The following is a 26,575-nucleotide window of genomic DNA, read 5'->3' as shown; positions in this document are numbered from 1 at the left end:
TGACCGGGTATTCGGACTTTTAGACAGCCTTGGACTGTGCAACAACCAACATCTGCTTTAGTGCTCTTTCAATTCAGTTACCCCCTTCTTTCCTTGAACGCTAACATATCAAGCATTGCCAGTAATTTTAGCTGTGAATCTAATTTTTCAAGCAAATCTTTGGCTATATCATCAGGGCCCTTTAAAGCATGAGGCCCCAGACAATGGCCTACCTTTGTCTATGAGTAGGACTGTCTATTAACATAAGCAGCACTTAGATCATTTTTCTCTGCAGGTTTGTTGTTTTTATTTGCCTCAGATCAGCTGCACTCAATGAGAAGAGTTCTGTAAAATAAAAAAAAAAAAAAAGTTACCTGGGTTTTATTCATTTTCAAATTAATGTTTGCGGATGAACAGATTCATATTGTTGGTTCATCAAGTTTTAGTTTCATGTCTTTTGGTTTTAGTCAGACTTTCTCTAAAAAATAAAAAATGAAACACTAGGGTTAAAAATTAAGAAATCTCTGGAGAGAAATCCTGTTAAATCATAATTAAAATTTACTAAAGCCCAAATGTACTCTATCCATTTTGTAGACAAGAAATAAAAACAACCACTGAAGTTACATTTTACATAGCCTTTATTATAACATAAGAACATACAGAAAAATAGGTTTGGTCCATGAAAAAGTCTGCAGATTGAAATAATACTACATTCCCCCAGTGTTTTAGTTTACTCCCCATGTTCCCACCATGTATTTTAATCCTGTCCCTGCTCAAACCAAGATTAGTGTTTTGTTTTTTGGAACCAGTGGAAATGCACACGCACTAAAGTTTTAGCCAGGATCTCATCTTTAAACCATCAAACTTAAAGCGGTGGCAGATCTCCAGCCAGTGTACGAAGAAGCTATGACTTTGACAGTTTGTTGAAGGGTTGAAGTGTATGGCTTCTCTGCACAGATAAAAAAGCACAAACTAAAAGCAGAAGATTTCACTTTCCCCAGCATGCAGGCAACGTTTTGTCCTGCAGATCAGCTGGTTTGTCAAATGTTATGGCGCCGTCTTTGTGTCGCAAAGATAAGTCACTGTGCTCTGACAACGAAGGCCAATAATAATATAAATACTGCTTCAACTATCTGAGCATAGACAAAAAGTTAAGAAAACATCTGCCAGGATAAGAGATACAGTTTCACTTCACATCCATCTTCAGTTTATTTCTGCTCAGTATTTACAAAACTATATAGACTAGAGGTACTCATACTAGCTACTTCCTTGATAATCTGTACTAGCTAACAAGACAAGTACTGATATAATACATATTTTAAAACAAGAATCATCAATAATAAAAAAGAAAGGAAAAACTTCATAGTAAATGCCACTAGATTGGACAAAAGATGAATATTCTGGCAAGACTGAGCTTCAAACACCTCTCAGACTGCAGCACAAACAAACCATTGAGAACTTAAGACAAAGTGACACATTAACAGCCAATGTGCTGCAAAAAAACATCTCGACTGATTATAAAACAATATCCAACACAATGAGTGATGGTTAGGAGTGGAAAATTTAAATTTCCTTTCAAAAAAGGGGGTAAAAAGCCAAAAGCAGAATCAACACATTCCAGCTGATTTAAGAGTTGCCAGGTATAATCTGCTCTCTGCTTTTATTCATGTTCAATCTGCATTTTTGTGTGGGCACACAAATCAAAAATGACAGGAATGCTTTCAGGTGATGCTTTAGTACACGCACAAAAAATACTACGAGCTGTGTTGTGAGGAAAAAAACATTGAAAAACGTGGAAATGGCAGCCAAACTGCAAAAGCAGCCAGGCTGCAGGGTGAAAATAAAAAACAGACATCCTATAGAAACAGTAAATCCGTCTAGTATCTATCTCTCTAAGTTTGTCAGAAAACTCTGTCAGGACTTCACTTTGAACATCCCTCATACGCACACACAAAAGCACACACGCACACAAACACACTAGATGTCTCCTTATTTTGGCCTGCGGACAAAATGCGTTTAGGTGTTCCTGATGCCGAGCGCCTGCTCCAGCTCCTGTCGCCTCTGCTGGACCTGAAAGACGATTTAAGAGAAGATCTAATCAAGTAAGGACAGTGAAGGACATTTATCACACACAATCATTTAAGATACAATCAGTGAAATGCTGTGATAAAGTGTCACCAGTGGATGAGATAAAACAATACTGACGCAACATTAAGAGTCTCCTGTCAGGATAGTGACTGACTGATTAGTAGACTAATGTCAGCATGATAATGAGCTCATTTTGACAGTTCTAGCACAAAGATACTAAGAGGATCTTATGTTCTGAGTTCAGTAAATTTATGATGACATTTGGTTCACAGGGCAAGACAAGATTTTAAGAATATTTAATATTTCATAACAAAATATTAGATCAGAAAAATATTGTTTCATTTGATTTCAAGTCAAATAAAGCAGAAAATGGGGGTCCACTTATAAATGTTACAATTATTCATGATGTAATGAATGTAACTGCTCACATGTTTGTGTCTTATTTCCTGAGGATTCAAACACATCTTTGATTAGCTGTGATCCGTTCTCGCTGCCACACAAATGACTAAAAAGTGTGTGTGGTGGGGGAGAGGCATTTTCTGCAGCAATTTCCAGTTCAATATTAAATAAACGCCATGGCAGCTGCTGCTCTGCATCTATGTACTGATAACAACAGACAGTCTTTACCACAAAGGTAAATCTTGTGACCCCTCCGTGTTTATTTAAGTGTTTGCAAATCAAAAGGGAGAATAAATTTGTAAAAAGATGAAGCAAATGACTGTCAAAAAGTGATCTTTTTGCACAAGAACTGTTAATTTTGTACACGATTTCAGTTTATTTTTAACCATCTTCAGATCTAGAATTCAGAGACTAGTTTTATATTTATCTGAAGATTGTATCTTTAAAGAAAATGAGCAGCACTATTGTATTCTAATGGAACTTCAGAAATTGATGACACAGAGAGCAGTTTATTTTAACTGAGACATTTCCAATAAAAAGAGAATTGTTGTAATTAAGCACGTTCTCCCACCTAAAACTTGTTGTTAAATATTTTTAGTTATCAAAACTGTTTATTATGGCCAGTAATAAAGTCATATTGTCCCTGACTCTCACTGAAGGTGGCATACATCTTGTTAAGTGTTCAGAGAGAAAGAGACTCAATAAAATTTGAGTTTTTAACGGTGAAAACCTATAAAGTCTACTTTTTCCAAAAAGGAAAGAAAAGTAAAGGAATCGATAAGGGAAACAATAAAGAACTGAATCAATAAGAAGAATCGTTATGGCCTCCATATCAATACAATCTTATCAATTCCAATCCTTAAAGATAAACCAACTGTTAAAGTAATGTTTAATTCATTTTTCAGCACAGATACCAGATGTTCTTTTGCCTTTAACTATTTGAATGTTAAGACTTTCTGCTTTCTTTGTGGTAAAGGATAAATGATAGATATTTTTAGAATTGTTAACTGACTAAGTAATGTGAATCTATCACAGTTATCTGACAAAACTTGGGGGAGAAAGGTTTAACAGAAAATAATAGGCAAAGAAATAAAAATGGTTATCACTATGCTAGGTATACCATCATGGCTATGCTATCTGCAACACCTGCCAACTGTTCTTTAAACCAGATCTTACTGGTAAAAACCAGCGGTATTCCTAAGTAAGTATGTAATTGTGTTTAGCTGACTATTTCAAAGTCAAGAAAACACATTCAAAAGACACTATTCAGCTTCACACTGTAACAGAAAACAAACTTTTTACCCCAACGATTTATGTGGCTAGTGTTAGCAGTGCTAGCACTGCTAGCCTTCGAACCTCTGCAAGTTCGTGTCCACATTACCGTGCTGAATATCATCACTGAATGCTTTGCTTATATTCGAGCATAACCTGACAATGCCTCCATACAATTTAATCTGCATTTTCTTGAGCCAAATAGTGTTAAACCACTCTGTTCCTACGAGATACTGTTGATGCTATCAGTTCAGTTATTTACATCGGATTTAAGGGCATTGTGGTCATTGAGAACAGCTACAGGGGCTACTAGTTCAGACACAGCATTTGACAAAAATTTGAGGGCCTGAAATGATGAAAGATATTAAAAAATAGTTTAATTGACTTGTAACTCTGACACTGACTACCAAAGGAACCAACTTTAACAGTTTAGCCCGCGTATCTGGATCATTCCTTATATTCAACCAAAAAAGTGTAATTCAGTCAAATCACAGTCTAATGCTAAGACATAGTACGGGCAAAATAGAGCAAGAAAGAAGAAAAACGAATTCTAAGTAATGTCTCTAAATTTTCATAGAAAAATCAAACCATTTTTTAAATCAGAGTTTGTGTCTGTATCACACCACAATCCCAGCCTCATCTCAAGAACATGTCAGGGATGTATCTGCAGGTGAAGTATAAGGAAGGGACAAACAGATTACCTTGGAGTAGAAGTAGCGACAGACAGCCTCCTGAGCCCACGGCTGGTAGTAAAACTCTGCTCTTCTCTCTTCTTCTGGATTTCCAACCACATCAGTCATGGTCTGACAAATAAATAAACAAATACACAAATAAATCCAATTTATAAATAAAAATGCCCATGTATCTTTGTTTATACTAAAAGACAGATCAAAGTGCCCAAAATCAAATGCTATGACTAACACAATGTCACAGATTTCATTTGTTGATCAGTTTTGACTTCAGTGCTGCTGTGGAGGTGAGTCAGCGAGCTTTGGGCTGAATTCCTTTAATTTCAGAATGATCCGGCCGACTGAGCTCTGGGGTGGTGACATCTGGTCAGCAGTTCATGAGCGAGCGTTGCAGCCAGTCATACATGTTTATTAAATGTTTCACAGAGTACTCTCTGTCTGCGCCCTTCTGCGATACACCTCAGAGAGCAGTACGAGCTTTGTGTCGAGAGAGAGCATGATGTCCATGTACCGAGGAAATGAAGTCATCGCTGCCCACAGCTAAAACCAAGTCACCTTGTCACAGTGCGGAATAACAATTAACCTGAAAGGGGACCTAAGGGATTTTCTTAGCTCCAAAATTACTCAGGCTTAGAGAAGCCAGAGGGGTTTGTTTATGTTTTCAGACTTGTCCAGTACCTAACTTTTGATAATGAACAGAATGAATGACTCCACGTGGTGTCTGCTGGATTTAAACAGTCTTCCCTTCAGAGAAACCCAACCATATATTCATATTTCATATCCACTTTCCAGAACTATCAAACCGTAATCCCTCTCTGTTGTTTTCCTACGTCCCTTAGTGTCCTGTTAAAACACCTGCAGAATACATTTGTAGTTTAAGCTTGTTGTAGAGGTTTCAAAGTCAAATTCATTATAATATTCCACATTACACAACTGTCTAATCACAAAGGGCTTAAAGAAAAGCAAGAAGCTTAATAACCTCAATATCAAAATAACAGAACAAGTTAGAGAATTGAGACCATGATAAATTAAGCTAAGAAGCAAGTAAGTAGGAGAAATCATCTGCGATAGCATTTAAATAAAAATGTTTCGGGTTAGCTGATAAGACAAATCCTGTCTGTACACTGGAGTCCTCTGGCTGTGTTGCATCTAGGGATGTAACGATAACCAGTATCACTATAAACCACGGTAAAATTCGATGGATGGATGGATCGATAGATATTAATATAATTACATATCATATTAATATATACAATATAATAGTAATTTATAATATAATTCTTTATATAATAATAGATAGATTTATATTATTTATTCTTATTATTTTATTTCTTCTATTTCTCATGAAGGAGAGAACAGAGTATCAGTAAGTTTGGTCACAATAACCATTATATTAAATTTTCATATCGTTACATCCCTAGTTGCATCTGATCTAAAGAGGACACAAGGAGTCCTCTCTCTAATCTATGATGGATTTCTCTAACCAAATGCCCATTTATGCAAAACTGTAGTATGCTTAGCTGTCTGTGGGACACACTTATCTTTTTGAATGCAATATCTAAAGGCACATTTCGTCTTATTGAACTGCCCTTACATTGTGTGTACCAAAAACAAAACATTTTAAGGGAAGCATGCAACTGTACCATGCCATGTAAGTGCTATGAGTTGGATTTTAAAGCTGAAGCACCACGGTATCTGTTGTGATATGGAAACTTAGATAAATGTGCTTTAACTTCCTTGAGCATTCAGTGCGAGGTCGTAATGGAGTGACTCACCTTGAGGTCTCTACACTGGGACTGGAGCCAGTCGTTGATAAAGCCCTGAGGATCTCTGGCAAAACTCAACATGAACTCTCTCTGAGTCTTCAGCTGGTTGATGGTCTCGATGGTTTCATGGATCTGAGTAGAATAAAGGAAAAGATGTTTGAGCATCAGGTAGCATGAGCTGTACTGCTCTTGTGACATTTATGACTGCTGTGTACCTGGGAAAGTGAACAAAAGGTGTACTGCAATGTAGCAAAAACTTTATTAAAAATCTTCTCAGAAGTTTCAATCATCCATCATCAAAATGTCAGCCAAATTTATGATATTGTCACTCTGCAGCAGCTGTGTTCTGTCCTCAAAGCTTCAGTGTTTGTTCCCCACGTTTTTAGTATTGCTCTGAGTGGTGTTTTTTTATGAGAGGAGCTATTTAGTTCGTCTCATACCATTTTTAAAAGTCTGTAATTACATGTTAGGAAAACAGCAAAAGGCATAAAGTAGGAAGACTGCTATTTAGTCAAAACTGATGCAAAACAAAATCAGATCTGCTCAGAATGCTGTTTCTGCAGAATTTCTATGGTAAGGAGAATAATTCAAAACAGATTTAGGATGGTTTCACTGAACCTAAACTAGCTTTTGATCACTTGTTACAAACCACAGAGGACATCTGAAGTAGCACTTTTGGAAGCGTATTTAGACTAATAGAAACAGTGAAGCATACTTCATGGTTTGATATTAAGTAAATAAGAGAAGACAAAACTAGACTGCCTAGTAAGATAAGGTTTGTTTCTTATTAACAACTGAAAGAGCTGTATTAATTTAAACTCTTCATCAGGATGACATTTCATATGAAAAAAAAAATCACTGCAGTAATTAGGATGCTGTTATGCTTAGCTGAATAGCCTGCTGCTTCAGTAAACACCTGATGGATCTTCCAAATGTCCTCTGAGCTGTCTAGTTTCGTATTATTGATGCCCCCCTTTAGACTGTTATATAGACAGGCTTATAAACAAAACAGACTGAGACTCTTTATTCTGAGTTTGTATTGTTTCACCATCATCTTCTGAGACAGGGATACTGCAGGTCATTATGTCTGCGACAAAAAGAATCAGCTCTGTGTGTCTGGGTTGAACTGGATGTAATGAGTATCATGGGAATCTCTGACCTGTCCCCAGCCTCTTTATAGGCTCTGCTAAAAACCATCTCTGATAACAGACCAGTAGGAACTGGCTGTGTATTTCTGAATGCTACCAAACCCAGAATAAAACAACAAAACAAGTGGCGCCTATCAACCATAAACAAACACTCTCCATTTCATTGTTGATATGTCTGAGAGCAAAAAGACGACCCAGCAGGACGCCTTGCTTTCTTATCATTGTGATTACAGCCATCCAAGTCAAGGTAATGTTTGTGCGCAGGAGGTCGAGAAAACCTGACCGACATCACAAAAGACTAAACGCAGAAGCAGTGATTTGGGAGAGCACAAGTGTGTGAAATAGCCCTCAGCAGGTGGACCAAAAAGGGAAAGAATGTCTACTAAGTCAATAGAAAAGGTTTTAATGTACAAAAACCTGCCCATTCAAAGTGCAAATTCAGTTTACTAAAATTGGCTTTCCCACAGCGACAGCAGACATTATATGCAAAGAATTGGGCGCTTTGTGCAACTACTATTCACAAGAAGTCTTTCTTTGGTATTTGACAGAGTAAAAGTTGTTTGGAGATTGGGATAGATTAAGTTATCTGAGAGATGAAATGCTCACAGAAGGCACAAGAATACTGAGAAACAGGATACACTTTCCAATTTCATGAAATAGAGTAGGATGTGTCCACCAAAAATTTTCAAGGAAGAAGAAAAAAGCTGGTGGAGAGGGGTTGGTACCTTGTTGTCCAGTCCAGCTATTTCCTGCTGACTGGCTGTGGAGAGCAGGAAGGAGTTCATCTGGGTCTTTAGTGTATCATCCACCTCCACATCAATGTCATAGCATGCAGTCTTCTTTTGGTCATTTGGGTCCACACTGGAAACCATCAGCAAGTTGTATTAGTACTGTTATAAAACTGAACAGGAATGTAATAAAAGGCAATCCAAATTAGTATTGTTTAAAGTTTCTGATACTGTATTTATCCATGGGGGATGTGTTGGAGTTGCAGCTGCTCTTATGTAAAATTCAAGAACGTAACAACATGGTAAATGTGAACAGTAATAAAAAGGCAAAATATGTGACTAATATATACATTTTTAAAGCAGAAGGAAGACAAAGACAGTTACAGAATAAAAATCATAATGCAAGGAATTTCAATCTTTTAGGTGATTTAATTTCTAAACATGTTAAAATGCACAGAAAAATGCAGTATCAATGCCACAGTATTATCACAGTGATGTCATGTACAGATAGAAGCCCAGTCATGGTAATGAGTTTACCTGATCACATGGTTGATAATGATGGGCTCTGGTGGCATCAGGAGTGCATGCAAACGCTGCGGGATCTCAGAGAACTTCATTCGCTGAGTCTCAAAGATCTGAAAAGTTAAAATGGACATGCTCACGTTTTGGTAATTTAAAGTTAGGGACTTTGCTTCCTGTTCTTTAATTTCTGTCTTGTCTCTAATGTGATTGTTCACAAGCTTTCTTAGTGTTTATCTATAATTATGGAAATTATTGTTGATGATTCTAAACCTTGGGAAAAAGACACTAAAGTTTGCACATGCTGTGTAAAAGCACTGACTAAATGTTGTAAACCCAAGTTTTAAAGAGCTAGCTTGGCTCTCTTTGCTTTTATACTTTCAGAGAAATTACAAAACAAGACATTCATAAGCATCAAAATGATCTAAGTTTAAATTTTGCCAAAAGGCAAATTCTGATCAGGAGTTGTTTATGCTCAGTAACAGTGCAATTGATTCCCTTTTGTGTCTGTGTGCATGTGTCTGTTTTGGAAAAAAACTACATATGTGGTCAAGATTTTGGAAGAGTTGCTTACTGAACATTAATGTTTTAAAGTCAATGGTGGGCACAAACATCCCCTCTGTTTCAACAAATGCCATAATAACCTCTTCTCCCTCTAGGTTCTGTTGGTCTTCCTGCTATGCTTAAAGATATTACAACTGCTGCTACTGAGAAAAAGGGAAAACTGACACTTAAATCTGTTAGTATTTAAACATTTTCCACAATATTTTCCAAATCACCATTTTAGTAATAGGATATCGTTCGCTCACGTTTAAATTTATGTCATGTTAACCTCACAAGAATTCATTATGTCTCAACAGTCCTTTGTTGATCTTGGCACAGTAGAAGAAAAGACACTTAAACTAATGATGAGAGGGAGTCTCCTTTAAAGGACAGAGGGGAGAGCAAGAAGGCGCACTGCTCAACATCAAGATCAGGAAAAACATAGAGGCTGTTCCAGGTGTATTTTATGCGCTATTAAATGTGTTAAATAACTTTGGTGTAGCTTTACAAGCTGGTCTCACCTGCTGCAGATATTTGTCACAGTTGATAAACTCGCGCTCATGGGGGTCTTGGAGTTTGTGGGTCTTGACGTACTGCCACAAAGCCTGAATAATGACAGGTCTAGTTTGGGTGTGAATGCCCAGCATACGAGCCAGCCGGGGGTCCAGCTTGAACTGAGGGGGCTGTTTAGAACAAAAACAATTAGAGAAGAATAACAAAAATTAAAGAAAGCTCCGTCTGCTTTATTACCGAGTTTCTCTTTGTTTTAAAACATCTAACAGCAACGACACCCTTCCACTGATAGCACAGTAATTACATTGGTAAGTACTTTTTGAGTAAGTTAGAGCCCCCTAACATTTACCTGGTAGTCGAGCATGAGCAGAACTGTGCAGCGGACCCCCACATCACCGGGCCTCTTTACCTGGAAACCATCAGTCTCCTGGGTGGTGGCAGTCCTGTGCCACTAAAAAGGAAAAAAGACATTTTAACGAACAACCACATTATCAACTGATAGATAAATAACTCAAGATTCTTCAGATAGAATCAAAATCTTCGGTTATCACCTGTACAAAAAGTAAGAACTAGCTAGCATCAAAACAGCCTTGGGGTAAAATTACCACAACATCTTCTTATAAAATTAGTATAGAAGGCAAATTAAACCCTTTAAAGATTTGGTGAACATTAATTTAGCACAAGCGCACACGTGAGAAGCAAAATGTTAGGAATATCATATTGTAATTAGTATCAAAAATTACATTTCATTAAAATGCTAAGTACTTTTAAACCCACTAACAGCTTCAGCTATTTTAAAGCAAAACTTTATGGGTGCTCTAAGGTAAGGCTTAACTTTTATTTAGTTTGACAGTTATTTCTTTCAAGCACATTACTCAGATTACAAAAAATGACATTTTCAGTTGTCACATTGCATAGCAGGCAATTCTATTCCTAAAATCATTAATTGCTGGGAAAAATGATCAAAAAAATGATGAAAGCATTGGTTTAATACAGCATTTCAGAGAGCAATGAAAAGGAAACTCAAAACAATTTTTTCTTTCACAGAAAGGCAAAAGAATAATCAGTAATGTTTCTAGTAATGGCAAGGAAAGCTGGGCAAACATCTACAGATGCATATACTCTAATACATGACATGAATACTCATCTTACCTCCACAAGGTGATTATCTGGACCATACAAGTCTTTGTCCAGTTCAATCACCAGAGACTTGAAGAAAGAGGAGAACTTCCTCTTCTGTTTGGTGGCTTCATACTTTGACACAGCCGTCTGCAAAGACATTTCATTATCAAACTGACGTTGTGTGAAAAGTAAATCTTTGCTGTTCATAGTCTCAGCTGAAATTAGTTAAACAAAACAATGAAATTGAAAGCAACAGAGAAAAGATCTCACTCTCGAGTACAGTAATTTCAGTTTTGACCCAAAAACATTTAGAAATATTCAAGTTATCAAATATCAAACAGATTTCTATTACAAAGCTTACATCTTCAAGCAGACGCCCCTCAACACGAAGCTCCCATGATGCCACCGTGCCCTCTCCATCCTCAGCATCGGGCTTTGCAGGGTTAAACGTGTTTGATATGAAGATCCGAAGCTTTCTCTTTTGCTGGAAAAAAGTTGGCCAAAAAGAAACTTTATATTTATGCAACAGCTTTCTTGTAAAATGACTTGAGTTCTGTTTCACAGGATAAAGTCAGATTTACTGAAGGGGAAAATGAGATAGCTCCACTGTGACAGTTTGAGGTTGTGTATATATGATGAGATCAATTTCTGTGTTTATGGAGTCTGGACATCCAGAATTCAATTTATATAAAATATCAAACATCAAACAGACTTGCTGTACCATTCAATATGATATCCACTGACTCAGTGTTTATAAAAGCAGCTGTCAATATTTTATTTCTATATAAAAACTAACAGCAGCACCAGTCTGCTACTTTAAATATCCATAAACTTGGCTGAACAAACTCTTTGCATGTCACTTTTCTCTGAGCTCTCCAGTCTTAGGGAGCACAGAGGATTCCTAGGGATCTGAATTACTTTAAAATCAAATAGAAATAAACCTTTATAGGCCTCTTTAGGGCTTCCTGAATATCCAGCCTCTTGCGCATGATGGTCTGGTCGAGCTTCCTCTCGAAAGCCAGCAGATCCATGTAAGCCTGAGACTCTGGGACCAGTTCCCTGATCTGAAAGACATCAAGGGCATTGATGATGATCAACAGGACACACTCAGAAAAACAAACCATAAGTTTAAATAAATAAAAAAATCTTAATCTCTTTAAAGCTCCAGCAACTGTTATACCATTTTTGATAGTGTTCTGTCTCTTGAGAGTGCTCTAAACAGTTACATGCTGAGAACTCTGTTAAAGCTTTGGTTGTTGCAACATCACTTTATTGATACAGCTCAAGCTTATCCTTGACAGTCACACACACCATGAATACATGAAAATGTAATCTCTCCAACTCTATGCACCTTAAATGTCGCTTGCATTCACACAATGTATAAGACAGGGGTGCCATCACGTGCAGAGAAACGACGCACAGAGGTAAATAAAAAGATAACCAAAAAAAATAAAAATAAAAAGGATTTTTTTGACGGGGCACAAGAAGCAACCAGTTAGACAAACTCTCATCTGTTTATATGGTTGGGGTTATCAGTCTTCCACCAAGGGAAGTGATGGAAAAAAACATTGGCATTGGCTAAACTTCTATGTTAAAAATTGGTGTTGGTATCAGCCCTGACCTCTCTGCTAAAGATTCAGAGCATTGGCGTATAACAACCAAGTAAAGCTATGTACGCCTCTGTACCTTTGATCTGAGGATGTTGAACAATGACAGCATAAAAAGCTGCTCAGAAAGTTTCTTGCAATTTTTAGTTTCATTTGGGTTAAATAATCCTTAGTCTTTACAGAATATTTCTTTGTTACTGACTGACAGCAGACTAGTGGACAAGGAAATTGACTTTACAGAGGGATAAGAAGATTTTTGTAGTCTTTTTAGTCAATCTATTATGGACACAACAGCACTAAGCAGGAGCGAGGCAGGTAATCTCAAGTGCTCACAGGCGATGCACTTTTAATACAGATCGGCTTTGCTTAGCTTTGCTTTGTTTGGAAGGACCTGAATTAAAATTCAAATGGACAAGGGAACGTAATCACTTCAACATAATAGAGGTCTGAATTAATGGATTTCCTGCTGTTTGATTAATACTCACCCTCTGAGGTAGAATTTTATCAGCCATCTTCTTCTTCTTTGTACTGCAAAAACAAATTAACAACAGAAAGATAAGTTGAGTGTGGGTCACAGCAGAGCAATGTTGCATTTACATAACAACAATAATCCAGTCCAAGAACCAGTGGGATCTACATCACACAGGTCCAAATATACTTGTTGCATTCCTCTCATTCATAAATAAGTACTACCATGCTCTGTTTTGTGACAAGCTGATATGGCTTTCACTAGGATCTCATGTAATGTAAAAGCTGAAATGGACCATATGCAATTATTTAAGTTCATGTCTGAACAATAACTGGACATGATAATTTGATTTAAAAGGATTGGGAAGTTATATCTACCCTTAGTTATCATTATTAAGCTGATACTGATACAATTTTTTATTAGAGAAATTCTTAGTTCACACCCAGCTAAAAGTTTAGTTACTAATCACATTTCTTTCCAAAAATTTCAGTCTTCTTTTGTGGCTTTGTTAAAGAGAAGGCTATCTGTGTCCCTTTCTTTAATTTGAAACCTGGGATATAATACAGGGAGGGATTTCCTTAAGTACATATTATTTAGGGTGTCTGTAATAAAAGTCTTAGCAGGACTGAGCTGGTGTGGTGTTAGAGGGGGCAGCTGCTAGGTTTAAATATCATACCCATGCAGACCTCTGATATCAAAACTCTTTAATATCTCTACAGGCTGATATCCCTACCGGAGATTTTCAAAAACACACAATTTCTCCATCAACACTCCACAGTTAATTACAGAAGGGTCTTAAAATAGCCAAGAACATGATTAAAGTTACGCTTTGAACAATGATCTTCTCAGGGTGAAGCATTTCAGCTACTGCCAGGTAAAAACAGAAGACTTACTGCTGGTTGCGGTTCTGCTGCTGCACCTGCTGAATCTGTTGGGGGGCAGGCCTCTTTCGAGACGGGTCCATCACGCCAGGCATCACCGGGCGAGATACTGGACTGTTGCCATACCCCGGAGGGCCCATGGCAGGTCCCTGAGGTGTCATTCGGCTGGATGGAGGCATGCCTGGTCTCTGTGTAGAGAACACATGGAAACATTTTTCCTTAATACAAGACTTCTGTGAGGAATTCTTTTTAACCAGTTTTTTTTTAAGTAGTTTAGTTAAAGTACCGGCTTATCAATAGTCAATCTTAAAACATGTATCCTTAATAGGGCTGCAGCAATCGATTCATTTTGTAATCAAGTACTCTAATAAGAGATATTGCATTTAAGAGAAGTAGGAATAGACAAATGAGAAAAGAAGCTGGGCCCCTTAAATGAACTACTTCTATATTTTAAAAAATTGGTATGAACAGATTTTCTAAGAAAAAAGTGCAATACAGTTCTGATGGCAATTTACATTTCTTAAAGTTACAAGGAAAGGAAGTTAAATATTTACATTAGATTTTTCCATATTTGGGTTTTTAGGGATCCTCTCAGGAAATTTTTGGTGCAAACACTGTATTTCCTATATTGTAGTTTATTTTTATTTTCCAATTTGTCATTAAAGTAAAGGGACACTTAATCATTTTAACACCCTCTACTTAATGCATAAATCTAATATTTCACATTATAGCAAGTTCTATCATTCACACAGCGGTCTGATGATGTCTGAAAGGTGAACCTTTAGATTACAGGAATATGGTCTATTTTTCAAAGGGTGTTCACTTTTAATTTTGGACTTTTTTGTTTTTGAGTTCATCCACCTTAAAAATATGACTATTTAAGGCCATCCACCGACATAAAGAACTCATTTTAAGGGATAAAGCTGCTTCTATGACTATCCTGACTGTATGATGATGAACTCTAACCTATTTAGTCTATCTCTCAGTCACTGTCTGTGGCAATAGCGTGTTTCTTTTTAATTGGTGTCAATTCATTATCAATATAAGTCTTATCAAATTATTCGAGATGCTGAAACTTTTTTGAAAAACATGCTGCAATCAAGACGGTGGTGCGCTGAGTTTTAAATAATTTATAATCAAATGTATAACGTGTGCATGCAGAGAGAGAGGGAAAGCACCAATACAGGACTTGAATCGTGAAGCCTGGCTGTGTTCTGTGAAACCATCGGGTCAATCAGAGAAGTTTATAAAATTCCCTGAAGCCTGCAGACACAAACCGAGTGCTGTCTCACACCAGTGAGTCATGCAGGCAATGCGTAAACTTGGAGATCTGCGTAGGTTCACCGGTGCAGGCATAGTGCCATATTTGATATGAACGAAGGCCAGGGGCTGCGTAAAAACGTAGGATGAGTGCCTGCCAACATCACTGCATCAACTCCTCTTCCCTTGTGATTTTTACGCCTCAAATCATGCATGTTATGTTATAGTAACAGCGAAAACAAGTGCATTGTGCCACACAAATAGGTGTCTGTGCCAAACACACGGCGCGATGTCCAAGCTTAGAGCATGGGCGTATATAGATAAGTGACTGACTTAAGTAAAGGCTCCAGGCAGATAGTTTGCCTCGAGGAATTTTTTTAATCGAATCACTCACATAATTCGAGGAACTGTTCAGCCCTACTCTTTAATATAGAAATCAACAGCCAAAACTCTTAAGACACAAGTCACATCAGATAACAGTGTCAAGTGAATCTCTATTTCTTGATGTCTTCTAGATGAGCCAATTCTGGCTCCAAAGCTGCAACTACATTAAGCCGGACACCAACACAAACACTTACAGGAATCATGGTGTTCATGTGATACTTCAAATTCCAGCTGTCAATATAACATTCTATCTATCTATCTATCTATCTATCTATAATTATTTATTTATGCATAATGCACATATGAATAACAGAGTTGGAAATGAACTTTTTGCCTTCCTGCCACATCAGGAGTAACTTTAGGACTGTATCAGAACAATACTAAGTGTAAAGTTTACCTCTGCTGTCTAAAAGGCCTCCCCACATGCAAATGAGTCGGACATCGGAAAGATTTAACTAATAAACAACCAAAACAAATTATTTAGGAAATCGTTTATTGCAACATATAACATATTTTGAATAGGTTAGATTATGTATTTTGGTAAATGTTCTTAATGACTGATTGTTCTCCACTGACTTTATCTACTCATTTTTTCTCTTCCATATTATTATTCACACAAGTATGTCTCAGTCTCCTCCTGCTGTCTCTATACTTGTATGATCTTTTGTCAATACTCCTAGGTTTATAAAGGTTGAAGAGTTTCTGCCATAATCTGCACAGACAAGGTTTATTTATTAGCGTAAACAACTACCATAAATATCGCCAATAGTGCCAGGCGCTATGAGAAGCATGCACGCAAGGAATAAAAGGACAAAAGGGGCCATCTACCAGTTTACTGATCCCAGATGAATGAATTTGAAAATGATAAAATGATCGATATTCACGGCTCACCTGCCCCCACACACCTGTGAGGGGCCGTGTGTATTTCTGCCTGCCGTGGTGAGAAGACCAGGAAGGAGCTGGTGCGGATAGGAACCCACTGTCGCTGATTCTGACCACGTTTCCCACCGGTTTGTCAGTTTGCAGTGTGGTATACGTGGGATTACAGGGTTTTGCATTACAAGCGTCAGACTTGTAGCGAGAATTTAATAAACTGTGCAAAACTGCTGCAATCTCGTGCCAAAATTCAGCGCTCGTTTAACTATCTCAGACGTAAAACAAGCAGTACATCAGTTCATACACAACTTTAGAGGATAAATCAGTTGCATTGGAGAACTTTCTCTCATGATACTGAGTCAAAGCATCCCAGTACACATGTGACCTCAGCTTTGACACAGAGAGGAGGGGCGGGGCTCTCTGCTCAGTGAGCAGTTTGCTCAGCTCTGCTCATGTAGTCAGAGGGAACGAGCAGAAAACCAGGACTTAGAAATTAAATACATTAATATAAACAAGATAAATAACTTTAGGCTATTTAGTTTGTTTAATAAAAGGACCAAGTAAAAACCTGCTCTACAGGAAAGTTATTCTTAAATGACTTCTGCTGTTATAGAAAAAAACAATTAAATAAAATTGGCTCGACATTCAAGGGGGGTGGGGGTTGCCATTGGGGGGGCGCCCTGCCCTCCCAATGGAATGGTAGGGGAAACACTGATAAAAACACAATTTACTGCAGACTATATGGAGGATTAAATAATGATCAAGCAGAATGTAGAGAGCATTTGCTGCTCGTGTTGCTTATATGTCAAGATCAGCGTTTTTTGTCACCATTAGTTGTACTAAATAAAAATATTCAAAAGATGTATGGCTTCATTTTTCCATCCCTGGGAAACTGATGTGCATTCATCCCCTCTAGGTTAGATAATTAACTAAAAAAAACCCACATAAATCAGTGATAAAAGTGATGAGTCAAAGTCATAAGGCTTCAAACTAAAAAAATTATAACCTTGTCCGTTTTCATATTAACTTTGTGGATTCCTGTGTTGTGACATTGTTAACCCCCAAAATACTTTGAGTGCATACACTGCCTGATTGAACTAAGAACTCCTGTATTCTCAAGACAAATGTAAATATTTGAAGTCCTAAACAACTCATAAGCAGATCTAAGTCTGCTGTATCTTGTCTGACATTTACTTTGATCTAAATATTGTCTAGCATGTTTCTTGTGATATTTGTTTGCACAGGTCAACATAAATTATGCAAGAGCAGCACATATTTCAATGCAAAAAAATCAAATCAAAAGTTTTCCTGTCAAACATTTGCAACATAAAGAAATCACATGCAGCACACTCTACAGCCTTCAAAAAATAAAAACCTCAATCCACATACTTTGATACTGAAAATGTCAGTATGAGGCAGGTCCTAAAAGAAGATGTAGCAACAGTTCTCACACTGACTCCATCGACAAGGTCACACAAAACAGCTACAGTCAACTCACCAAGCCGTGCGCTAAGAACTCAAACAGGCGACTCCGTGTATCTAACTGCATGAAGACAGGTGAAAACAACATATAGATGACAAATTATTGACTGCAGCTTCCCCTCCAGTCGTCACTCTAACAACTGAGAGATTACAGCAAAGCGCTCTCTCTGTCTCTCTCCTGTGCCTGCAGTGAAGGGTAGAAGACTGACAGACTTCAACTTGTCAACAATACAAGCAGGATGAATGCACTCTGCCTTTTTCACACAGTGCAGTGTGGGCAGTAAGCCACTGAATGTTGATCATTAAGTGCTCTTCGTGCCATACATCAGTACAACCTTGGCTTACATGAGAACAATCAGAGTTCTGCGGTATTCGGAGTATGAAGCCTCTTTGGATATGTGCTGAAAGGCTGCTTGTGTGAGTGAAAGCCATCAAGGCCACTGGAGAGAAAACAGATGTAACATCCTTTCATTCGACTAAACTTCAGGCTGCCAGTAGCTAAGCAGCGAGCTATACAACCTGTGATAAATGACTTATCCTTTATCAAGAATTTGATGCACAAAAACATGAATGTGCCATCCTTAGAGACAGAAAATTAATTTTAGACATCCACATCATCTTATTCTAAACACATTTAACCACAGATAAGAGGATTAAAAAGTTGTTTCTAAATGAAACCATCACTATGTATGTGAGGAGCTATCTCACTTGGCTATGACAAGAAACTCAATACTTCAACGGTGAAAACTGACACAGAAAATCTCCCTAAAAAAGGAATTTAAGAAACCAGAAACTAAAAATCAAAGTTTCTGATTGTGTTTGGAATGTTTTAAAAGATTAACTGATTAATACCTGTATTTTGAAAATAGATAAACGCAAACACAAGAATTAAGCACACCTACATAGCAATATCAACTGACATCAAAGCTACTGGATAGGGGAGTAAGTAGGGTGACGTTTACTCCAACCTGTATTAAATTCCCAACAGCAGGAACACAAATATGTATCCTGGACCTGTGGAAATATCAGAGAAAATGAATATAAACTTAGGTAGGGTGGTACTGTATCCAAGGGTATTTGACATCAGCCACAACATCGGTAACAAGTGTCACATAAAAATCTGCTGTGCAATGCACTTGTTTACAATGAAGGCCTTAGAAGTGTGCATCTGTTTACAGCAGCAGCATTTCTAACTGTTTAAAAATGCTATGAAAGAAATAACAGACCCCTGTCAACGATGCAGGCTTTATTTGTCAAATAAAAAACAAAAAAAGACTGACTATTGAAACGAGGCGTCAACTGATACTGTGTTTTTTTTGCGACTAGTAAACCACCAGTATTCTGGGGTTTTTGAAACTTAAGTGTGGAGGATTGTAATGTTTTTATCCTCAGAGATGTGTTTCCTTCATGAAGCCACACAAGAGACCGCTGCTCAGGTTGGTGTCCGTTTTCAAAGGCTGCAGTGTTGATTGGCTAGAATCCACATGATGTTGTAGCCAGTCAGGTTGTGTGAGCGGGACACTGGGGGACTGTGACTGAATAAGAGCTGAGCCAGAGGGGAAGAAACATATGCAAAGGAGTCAAAGTAGCAGACTTTTTGATTAATAAATCATATCGGCAAATGGTAGAATAAAATGCTGATAATCGACAAAATGCAAAATATCGACCCTGATAATCAGCCAGACCAATTACCAGTTGACCCCCAATTGAAACTTGATCATACTCTTAAGTTATGTCATGGCAAGGGCTATGGTGTTCCCTGAGGTCAAACTGTAATGCGCACCACTTTTGATGTGATCTACAGCAATGTACACATAAAATAGTATTTAATTATTCTTATTTTGGGTAAATCAGCGATGAGAAGTTTATTGTTAATGAACCATAAACGCTGATTGCTACAGAAGCTCCAAAAATCAGGCAAAATTAAAGCCACCAGTTAAGCCCCTTTTAGTAGAAGATTAAGCAGATTGATATGTGTCAATTATTTCTGGATGCTTCAGTGGCATGCCATTCGTTTATAAAACTTACTGAAGACAAAGTGAAATCACAGCTGGAGGTGGTCTTCATTGCACACTCATAAAGCTGTTGAGTAGGTTTTTAGCAAAATGAAAGCACGAGAGGGTTTCTTATCATCCTCTTAAACAGAGCAGTATAACAAGATTTTTCTGCCACAGACATAGTTCAGTGTCCACTTTATTGATTCTGTTACTATGCTATAACAAAATTTAGCTATTGTTACCAAGCAGGAAACAGTGGTAAAATAATTACTGATCTGATCTTTATCTGGTTTAAAGCACACACCACATTATTTTACATTATTGGATCCTGGCTGATTGTCAGTGTTCATCATCATTTTTAAGACAACTTGAGGAAAGAGGAAAAATGTATAAAATCACACAGAGATAGAATTAAAGAAACAAATCTTCATTTACCAGTGAAAGTGTCAACAGCACTCACTAAAAGTATAAAATGCTTCCAGCAATACTGTGATAAACACTTAGTGCCCTTATTGCCTTTTTGGACTTGCTTGAAGAGTCAGAGCATGTTTTAAAGATTTTTTTTTTTTAAATTTAGTGATGCAAGACGGTACAAAACATGTGATGTACTGTGTACATAATGAAATAAAGATAAAAAAAAATAAACAAGAATAATGAGAACTACAATGTGAGGAAACACCACAGTAATATATGTAGACACTAAAGACAGGGGCTACAGAACATAGACAAAAACAATAGGAGAGACAGAACATATCAGAAAGTACAAGTTTGGTGGTTTCAGCGAGTGTGTGTGTGCTACTGCAGTGTTTTTTTTTATGTGTGTAGCTATGTATATGAAGGGAATAGATAGGGAACGTTTTTAAAAGGAATAAACCATTAAACAAAAGAAAAGAGGAGGTGCAGATGTGGTGGATTAAAACTTTGAACTATAATTTCTTAAAGAATTTAATGAAACTTGTGTACAAGTGTATGCAGTTTGCTGGCAAGTGTTTAGTTTGGGTAGAGTTGTATACATTGTAATTTTGATCACATGGTGTGAAATAGGGCATAATGCAGGAAAATTTGTGGAAGGTTTAATGTTATTAAAAATTGGATACTGCTTTATCCCGTTGAACATCAATACATTTAACAAGCTATAACAATCCTAGATACCCTACAAAAATTTAATTTTAAACTCCACAACTGGGGGGGGGGGGGGGCTACATACACAGTACTGGCACAGCTAAAGACAGAATGTGTACAAACAATTTTAGTCAAATAATGGTGAATTATTTCTGTGTCATGCATTTTGAGTATGCAGTCCAACCAGCAATTTCAGACAGAGGCTGGAGACAAGAAAACCTCATGCAGCTGGATTGTTAGCCGAAACACTTAAGAGATCTATGTTCTTAACAGACAAATAAAAGCAAAACTGTAACCAGATGGCAGCAAGGTTTGGCTCTGGGACTGCATTAAAGCAATGATGTCTGCCTCTTTCAGTCTCCACACAGACTGTTTGTCTTAACTTAGCAGGGCTGAGCGGACTTCAGTCCTCAGAATATAAACAGAAACCAAAACTTCTCCAATACTGAATTTAGGTCTCTGATACAGACTGTATTTAAAGATTCCCTCTTCAAGAAAAGTATCAAGAAATATGTTCAGTTCTCTTGGAAAAAGTAACTACATGCTCATATTTGAAGCTTTATCATCTCTTACGACAGTAAAAACCTTAGATAGTATCTGTTTCTGCGAGAGAGAGAGAGCTATATTGCCCTCTGTTCTGCACTGTCATATTTTGCTGTGCTCATCACAGTTTTCTGTGTCAGCCTTTGTGCAGTGGTGTGTAGCCCCAGGCAAATATCAGTTTGCAGAATGTAAGGTCAAAACTTATGGAAGTGGTAACCAGAATACATTCATGTCTTTTAAGCTGCCTCCACAGCAGCTGCAGCTGATAGCAATGCACAATTCTAATTTCTTCTTGGCTGATTAATAGCATGTCTGTTCACATTTACCAGCTGAGATGTGGCCTGCATCTGACTCCTCCATTCCCTTCAATGGATTCACATGCCAAAGTACCCAAAACTAGTTATGAAATGGTCGGATTGATTGAATGTGACCTGTGTTGTTTAGTGGGTCACGAAACAGAGCTAGGTCATTAAATAAACTAACATAAAATTAGAATCATGTCACTCTGCTCTACAGTGTGCATGCAGTCTTTTTATCTCTTCTATGCCTGTTTGACTGAGTGCAGGGATGAGCTAAGACTACAAGCAGGGAGCATGAGGACACTGCACACAGAGCACGGTGCATTCAACAAAATCTGACACTGTCTTGCGGGCCCTGTGGAGTATTTGATTGAATACTACAGCTATGATTTCACAAATGGTAGTTTTTCCATGTTTACGTTGATATGTGCATGTGTCTATGTGGTATTTGGCATGAGGAACTGATTTATCAATTTCTTTACAAAAATATCCAGATAAACATCATGCATCATCAGTCAACTAAAAATATTAAGCAAAGATTTTTGGTCCAAACAGACCAGTGTTTTTTATATGAATGATGATTGCTAACGATGCTCTTTCTTCTCTTAAGCTCACCAATCTATAACAGCCCATTCTCTCAGGGCAAAAATCTGATTTCTTTCTCTTGTTTTAAATCTGACTTCAAGTTCTTTTGATTCAATTAAGTGTTGCATTTCAAAACACAGTATTGAAAGTATATGAACTTAGGAATCGTTTTTACTTCTAAGCATCACAAATATGAAATCACTTAGGTTGGATTTTTCGAAGACTATTCAACTGAGTTTGGGGGGGGTTCTTCTATAAAATGCAGTTAAGGGTAAGGGAAAGGGTAATGTATGCCTAAAATTAAACTGCTATAATTTTAGGATAATGCTGGTATTTTCGATTTGTGATAGAAAGCTTATGTTAAGAACATAGACCCACAGAGTGTAAATATCATACAGACAGCCGACAGTGACAATCAGTCGCAGCGACAATCAGTCGCAGCTAGTATATATATATATATTTATATATATATTATCCTTTTTTTTACTTGCATTCCTGAACAGAAAAAAGAGTTTTGGTTGTGTAATGTTATGCTTGATTCATTTCTGACTTCTCAGATAAGCCCAGTGAGCTGGCTCAAATTTGGGTGAATTCAGTTTGAAATTCCTCATTCCTGTTCAAAACGGTAAAACGTGGAGAGCTCAGAGAAAATGAAAGAGTCCGCATTAAAGCACTTCATGATGCTGGATGGTCTCTGAGACAAATATGACAGGTGGTCTAATAAATTTGTACTATATACATATCTAGAGGTAGAGCTCTCACGGTAATTTACAGTATTCAGAACACCTGGTTTAGGCGGAGGGATATATATTATGAGAAGTCGCAGTGATGTTCTCCATATCAGCACTCATTGAATCACTCCTAGTCCAATGAGAACGCTAGTGCTGACTGTTGTTCAGTACTTATGTGTAAGAGATAACTAAAACTTGCGGTTTTTCTCCATCTGTCTATTCATTCAAAAGTGAACCAGACGCCATAGCGTAAAACTTGTTAAGAAAACTTTAGAGCTCAACAAAAGTTTGAACATGTAAAAGTACTAAATCTAGCACAACACGGTAAGTTTAACGAACACAAATTTCCTGAAAAGTTTTCAAAGCCATTTATATACGTAGTAATCAAGTAAGCGAAACGCGGCCAGCAGCGTTAGCAGGCTAAGCTAATTGGCTACCGTGACTAACTGGCTAACGTTAACGTTAGCGGGCGGGAGGGTTAGCAAATTCAAACAGAAAACAAACTCTGGTACTAACTCAGAGTAGGGTATTTCTTTGATTTTAAGGCACTGTTTTTTTTTCGGTGGGAGTGCCAGTTAGTAAGAGCCGTAGAACGCACCGATGTGCATGGTTATCGTTAGCCGCCTGTGACAAAGCAGCGGTAAGAGGCTTTGTTCTAGCGGACAGGCTAACGATGGAGTGATATCTTACCGGGTATCCAGGCCCTGGCATCGGGGAGCGGTACATGTGATTCTGCGCCGCCGCCGACGGTCCCATCCTGCCAGAAGGAGTCCCGGGGCCCATGCCTGGTCCCGCTCCCGGTACCGGTGGTCCAGGTCCCATTGCTCCGCCACCACCTCCCGTAGGTGCCGATTGAAACCCCCCTCTGGCCGCCATCTCCTCTCAGTGTCGCTGCCGGTGGAGGCGCAGAGCTATCGCGAGAGCGAGAACTGACGTTTGAGTGGCGTTTACGGCCCCCAGCGACTCCTGCTGTGTGCTGATGGTACTGCAACAACTAATAAATGAGTCCTTGATAATTGACCGATATAATTTAAGATCTGAAGAAAATAATATAAATTAAAGAACTAAAGAAGATAGAATAGTAAAAAAAATCACAAAAGTCAGATTAGGCCTGCCACTATCATAATGGTCATTCTTGGTCAAGTCTTCATTGAAAAAGAGATAACAATAGTACTAATTTGGTTAAATAAAGCTTAAATAAAAATAAAAAGTGATGGATGATGGATTAAGAATGAAGTATTACACACAACGCTAAAAATATGACACCAAATGTTGAATTGCGAACAATTCAACCGTATTCAGCTACCATTCTTTCAAAATTTATAGGTACTTACATTTGTTTACCTGTTTTTAGTAATTTTAAACACAACCATTACTGTACACTGTAAGCTAACTTAATGAGCAATATCCTTATCTGATGATTGTGTCTTTGACAGCTCTTAGCCAAGCAGCTTAATCTTTTGTCCACCATATGCACAGAGTCATCCCTCTGTTTATGCTGCTGTTTGTAAGTACACACACATTTGGGTGAATCATTTGTAGGTGCAAGACAAGAAAATCGCTTAATGCAGAAAAAATGAGAAAGGTCTCCACTTTTTTCAGTTCCCAGTGGGCAATTTTATTTAAACAGATTGAAACAGGCCAACATATCGATCTGTGAGGGCTTCTCAAGGGCTTGAGGGGGATCTATTAAGATGAAAATGTAGACCTGTTTGAATCAAATTGTCCATTGAGAGCTGAATAGAGTGCAGACATTCTCATTTTCTGCATTTTTTGCTGCTCATACTGAAAATTTTCTTCATTCTGGATTAAAAAAAAGTTAAATCCTGTCTTTCCTTATCCTATAATACATTTTCAAAATCTTTCGAGTCCATTGCAAGTCAGAAAAACACATTTAAAAGAAACAAATCAGGTTTTAGTCATATAATTAAAATTAGGCATTGTTTCCATGGCACACTTAATGTAGATCAAACATACTAAAGGGCACAGACAGTTTCTATACATCATTTATCTACTGGCCTTTAACAGCACAAGTAGAGTAAGACATTAATCCAACCAAATATGGAAAGGAAAAAATTGGAAAGATTTTTAAAGAATTTTTCGTAAATTTCATTACCCTTACATCTTTTAAAACCTCTCTGTATTTAAAAAGTTTTTAATATAAGAATGACCAAGGTTAAACTTTACATCCTATGTTTTTTCAACATCACATAAACACTGAAAAAATCTATTTGCAAAGGGACGCATCTGTTACATTATTCATTATAAGGTTTATTCAATCATCCTTTACTCTATTGACAACTGCACTGCTGCCTTATGTAGGCTTGTAAATAAAAGCTCCATATATGTGTTTTTCTTTGTTGTTTAATCGGCAATATTGAATAGGTGTACAGAAAAAGCACAGGCAACTTTTGCAAGCATACCTGGCCAATAAAGAGGATTTTGATTCTGGCTCTTTCTTAACATGTGGGTTTTTACCAGTCTGAGCTCTGCCTGCAAAAGAAATAGATTTTCAGATATTCAGCAAGCCCAAACCAAACAAGCCTGTCTGGCTTGTTGGCAGAGCACCGGGGAGGTTAACGTCTTTCTGTTTGTGGTGTCACCCGGCAAGCTGTCTGCAGGAATCTGCAAAGTGAATAAAACCAAACCAAACAGCATCCGGGGCTCCCAGAGAGAGGAGCACACAAAATATGCTCCTTATTTTATACATTTTATGTCTTTTTTCACTTTTTATTTATTTTATTATTTTATTTTATTGAACCAGGAAAACCTCATTGAGATCAAAAATCTCATTTACAAGAGTGTCCTGGACAACAAGACCAAGAGAAGCTCATTGAGATACGAAAAAGCTCTTTTTTCCCCAAATGATCCTGTTTAGATAGAAAACATGTAAATATAAACTCACTGACCACTTCATTAGGTACACCAGTTCCACTACTCATTAGAGACATGAAGACAAGGCTAAAATGTGCTGGATTTCAAACTGAGCATCATAAAGGGGAAGAACGGTGATTTAAGTGACTTTGAATCTGCCATTGTTGTTGGTGGTCTGGCACAATTTTCACGGTCATGCTAAATTCTGACCCTACAATTCAAATGCTGCAGCAGAAGTCAAGACTTACCAGAGGCAATGTTTTTCCAGGCTGATATTGTCCAGTCCAGGTGAGTCTGTGTTGTAGCCTTAGTTTCCTGTTCTCAGCCAATGGAGTAGCACCTGGAGTGGTCTTCTGCTGCTGTAGCCCATCTGCACCAAGGTTTGGCCTATTCAAATTTTTGCAAGTGATACATTGTTTTTTTTTTCTTATCTCTTCTTGATGCAGTTTTCATTTCTTTTTATTCTGTATTATATTAAATTCAAATGTATTTCTGTTGTCTTTTAATCTTATAAAAGGTCTGTTATTAACTCTTTAAAGCGCTTTGATTTGGTCTGTGTATTGATGGTGCTCTATAAATAAACTTGCCTTGCCTTGTTGTGCATTCATGGATGCTCTTCTGCATGTGATGACCACTCCCACTAAGTTCCCACTCTGCCTGACCATCTCAATGCATTGTCTCAGCATTCTTTCCCTCTCT

The 26,575-nt window shown here is 37.6% G+C and overlaps 1 protein-coding gene across 1 annotated transcript; it reads right to left on the bottom strand.

Annotated features, from left to right (window-relative positions):
• Positions 1 to 599: 599 nt before the first annotated feature.
• Positions 600 to 23,915, bottom strand: smarcd1 (SWI/SNF related, matrix associated, actin dependent regulator of chromatin, subfamily d, member 1). The gene is made up of 13 exons (XM_041783407.1): positions 23,693 to 23,915; positions 13,736 to 13,911; positions 12,859 to 12,901; positions 11,708 to 11,830; positions 11,128 to 11,250; positions 10,797 to 10,913; positions 9,994 to 10,095; positions 9,653 to 9,814; positions 8,607 to 8,704; positions 8,067 to 8,202; positions 6,203 to 6,325; positions 4,440 to 4,541; positions 600 to 2,049 (listed from the first exon to the last, which is right to left on the bottom strand). Exons 1-13 carry the CDS (start codon positions 23,876 to 23,878, stop codon positions 1,996 to 1,998), a joined length of 1,545 nt encoding a protein of 514 aa, XP_041639341.1. The 5' UTR covers positions 23,879 to 23,915; the 3' UTR covers positions 600 to 1,995.
• Positions 23,916 to 26,575: the final 2,660 nt, after the last annotated feature.

The sequence above is a fragment of the Cheilinus undulatus genome, linkage group 3 (assembly GCF_018320785.1).
Source record: "Cheilinus undulatus linkage group 3, ASM1832078v1, whole genome shotgun sequence".
Classification (NCBI taxonomy): domain Eukaryota; kingdom Metazoa; phylum Chordata; class Actinopteri; order Labriformes; family Labridae; genus Cheilinus; species Cheilinus undulatus.
This window is presented reverse-complemented; position numbering and strand designations above follow the sequence as displayed.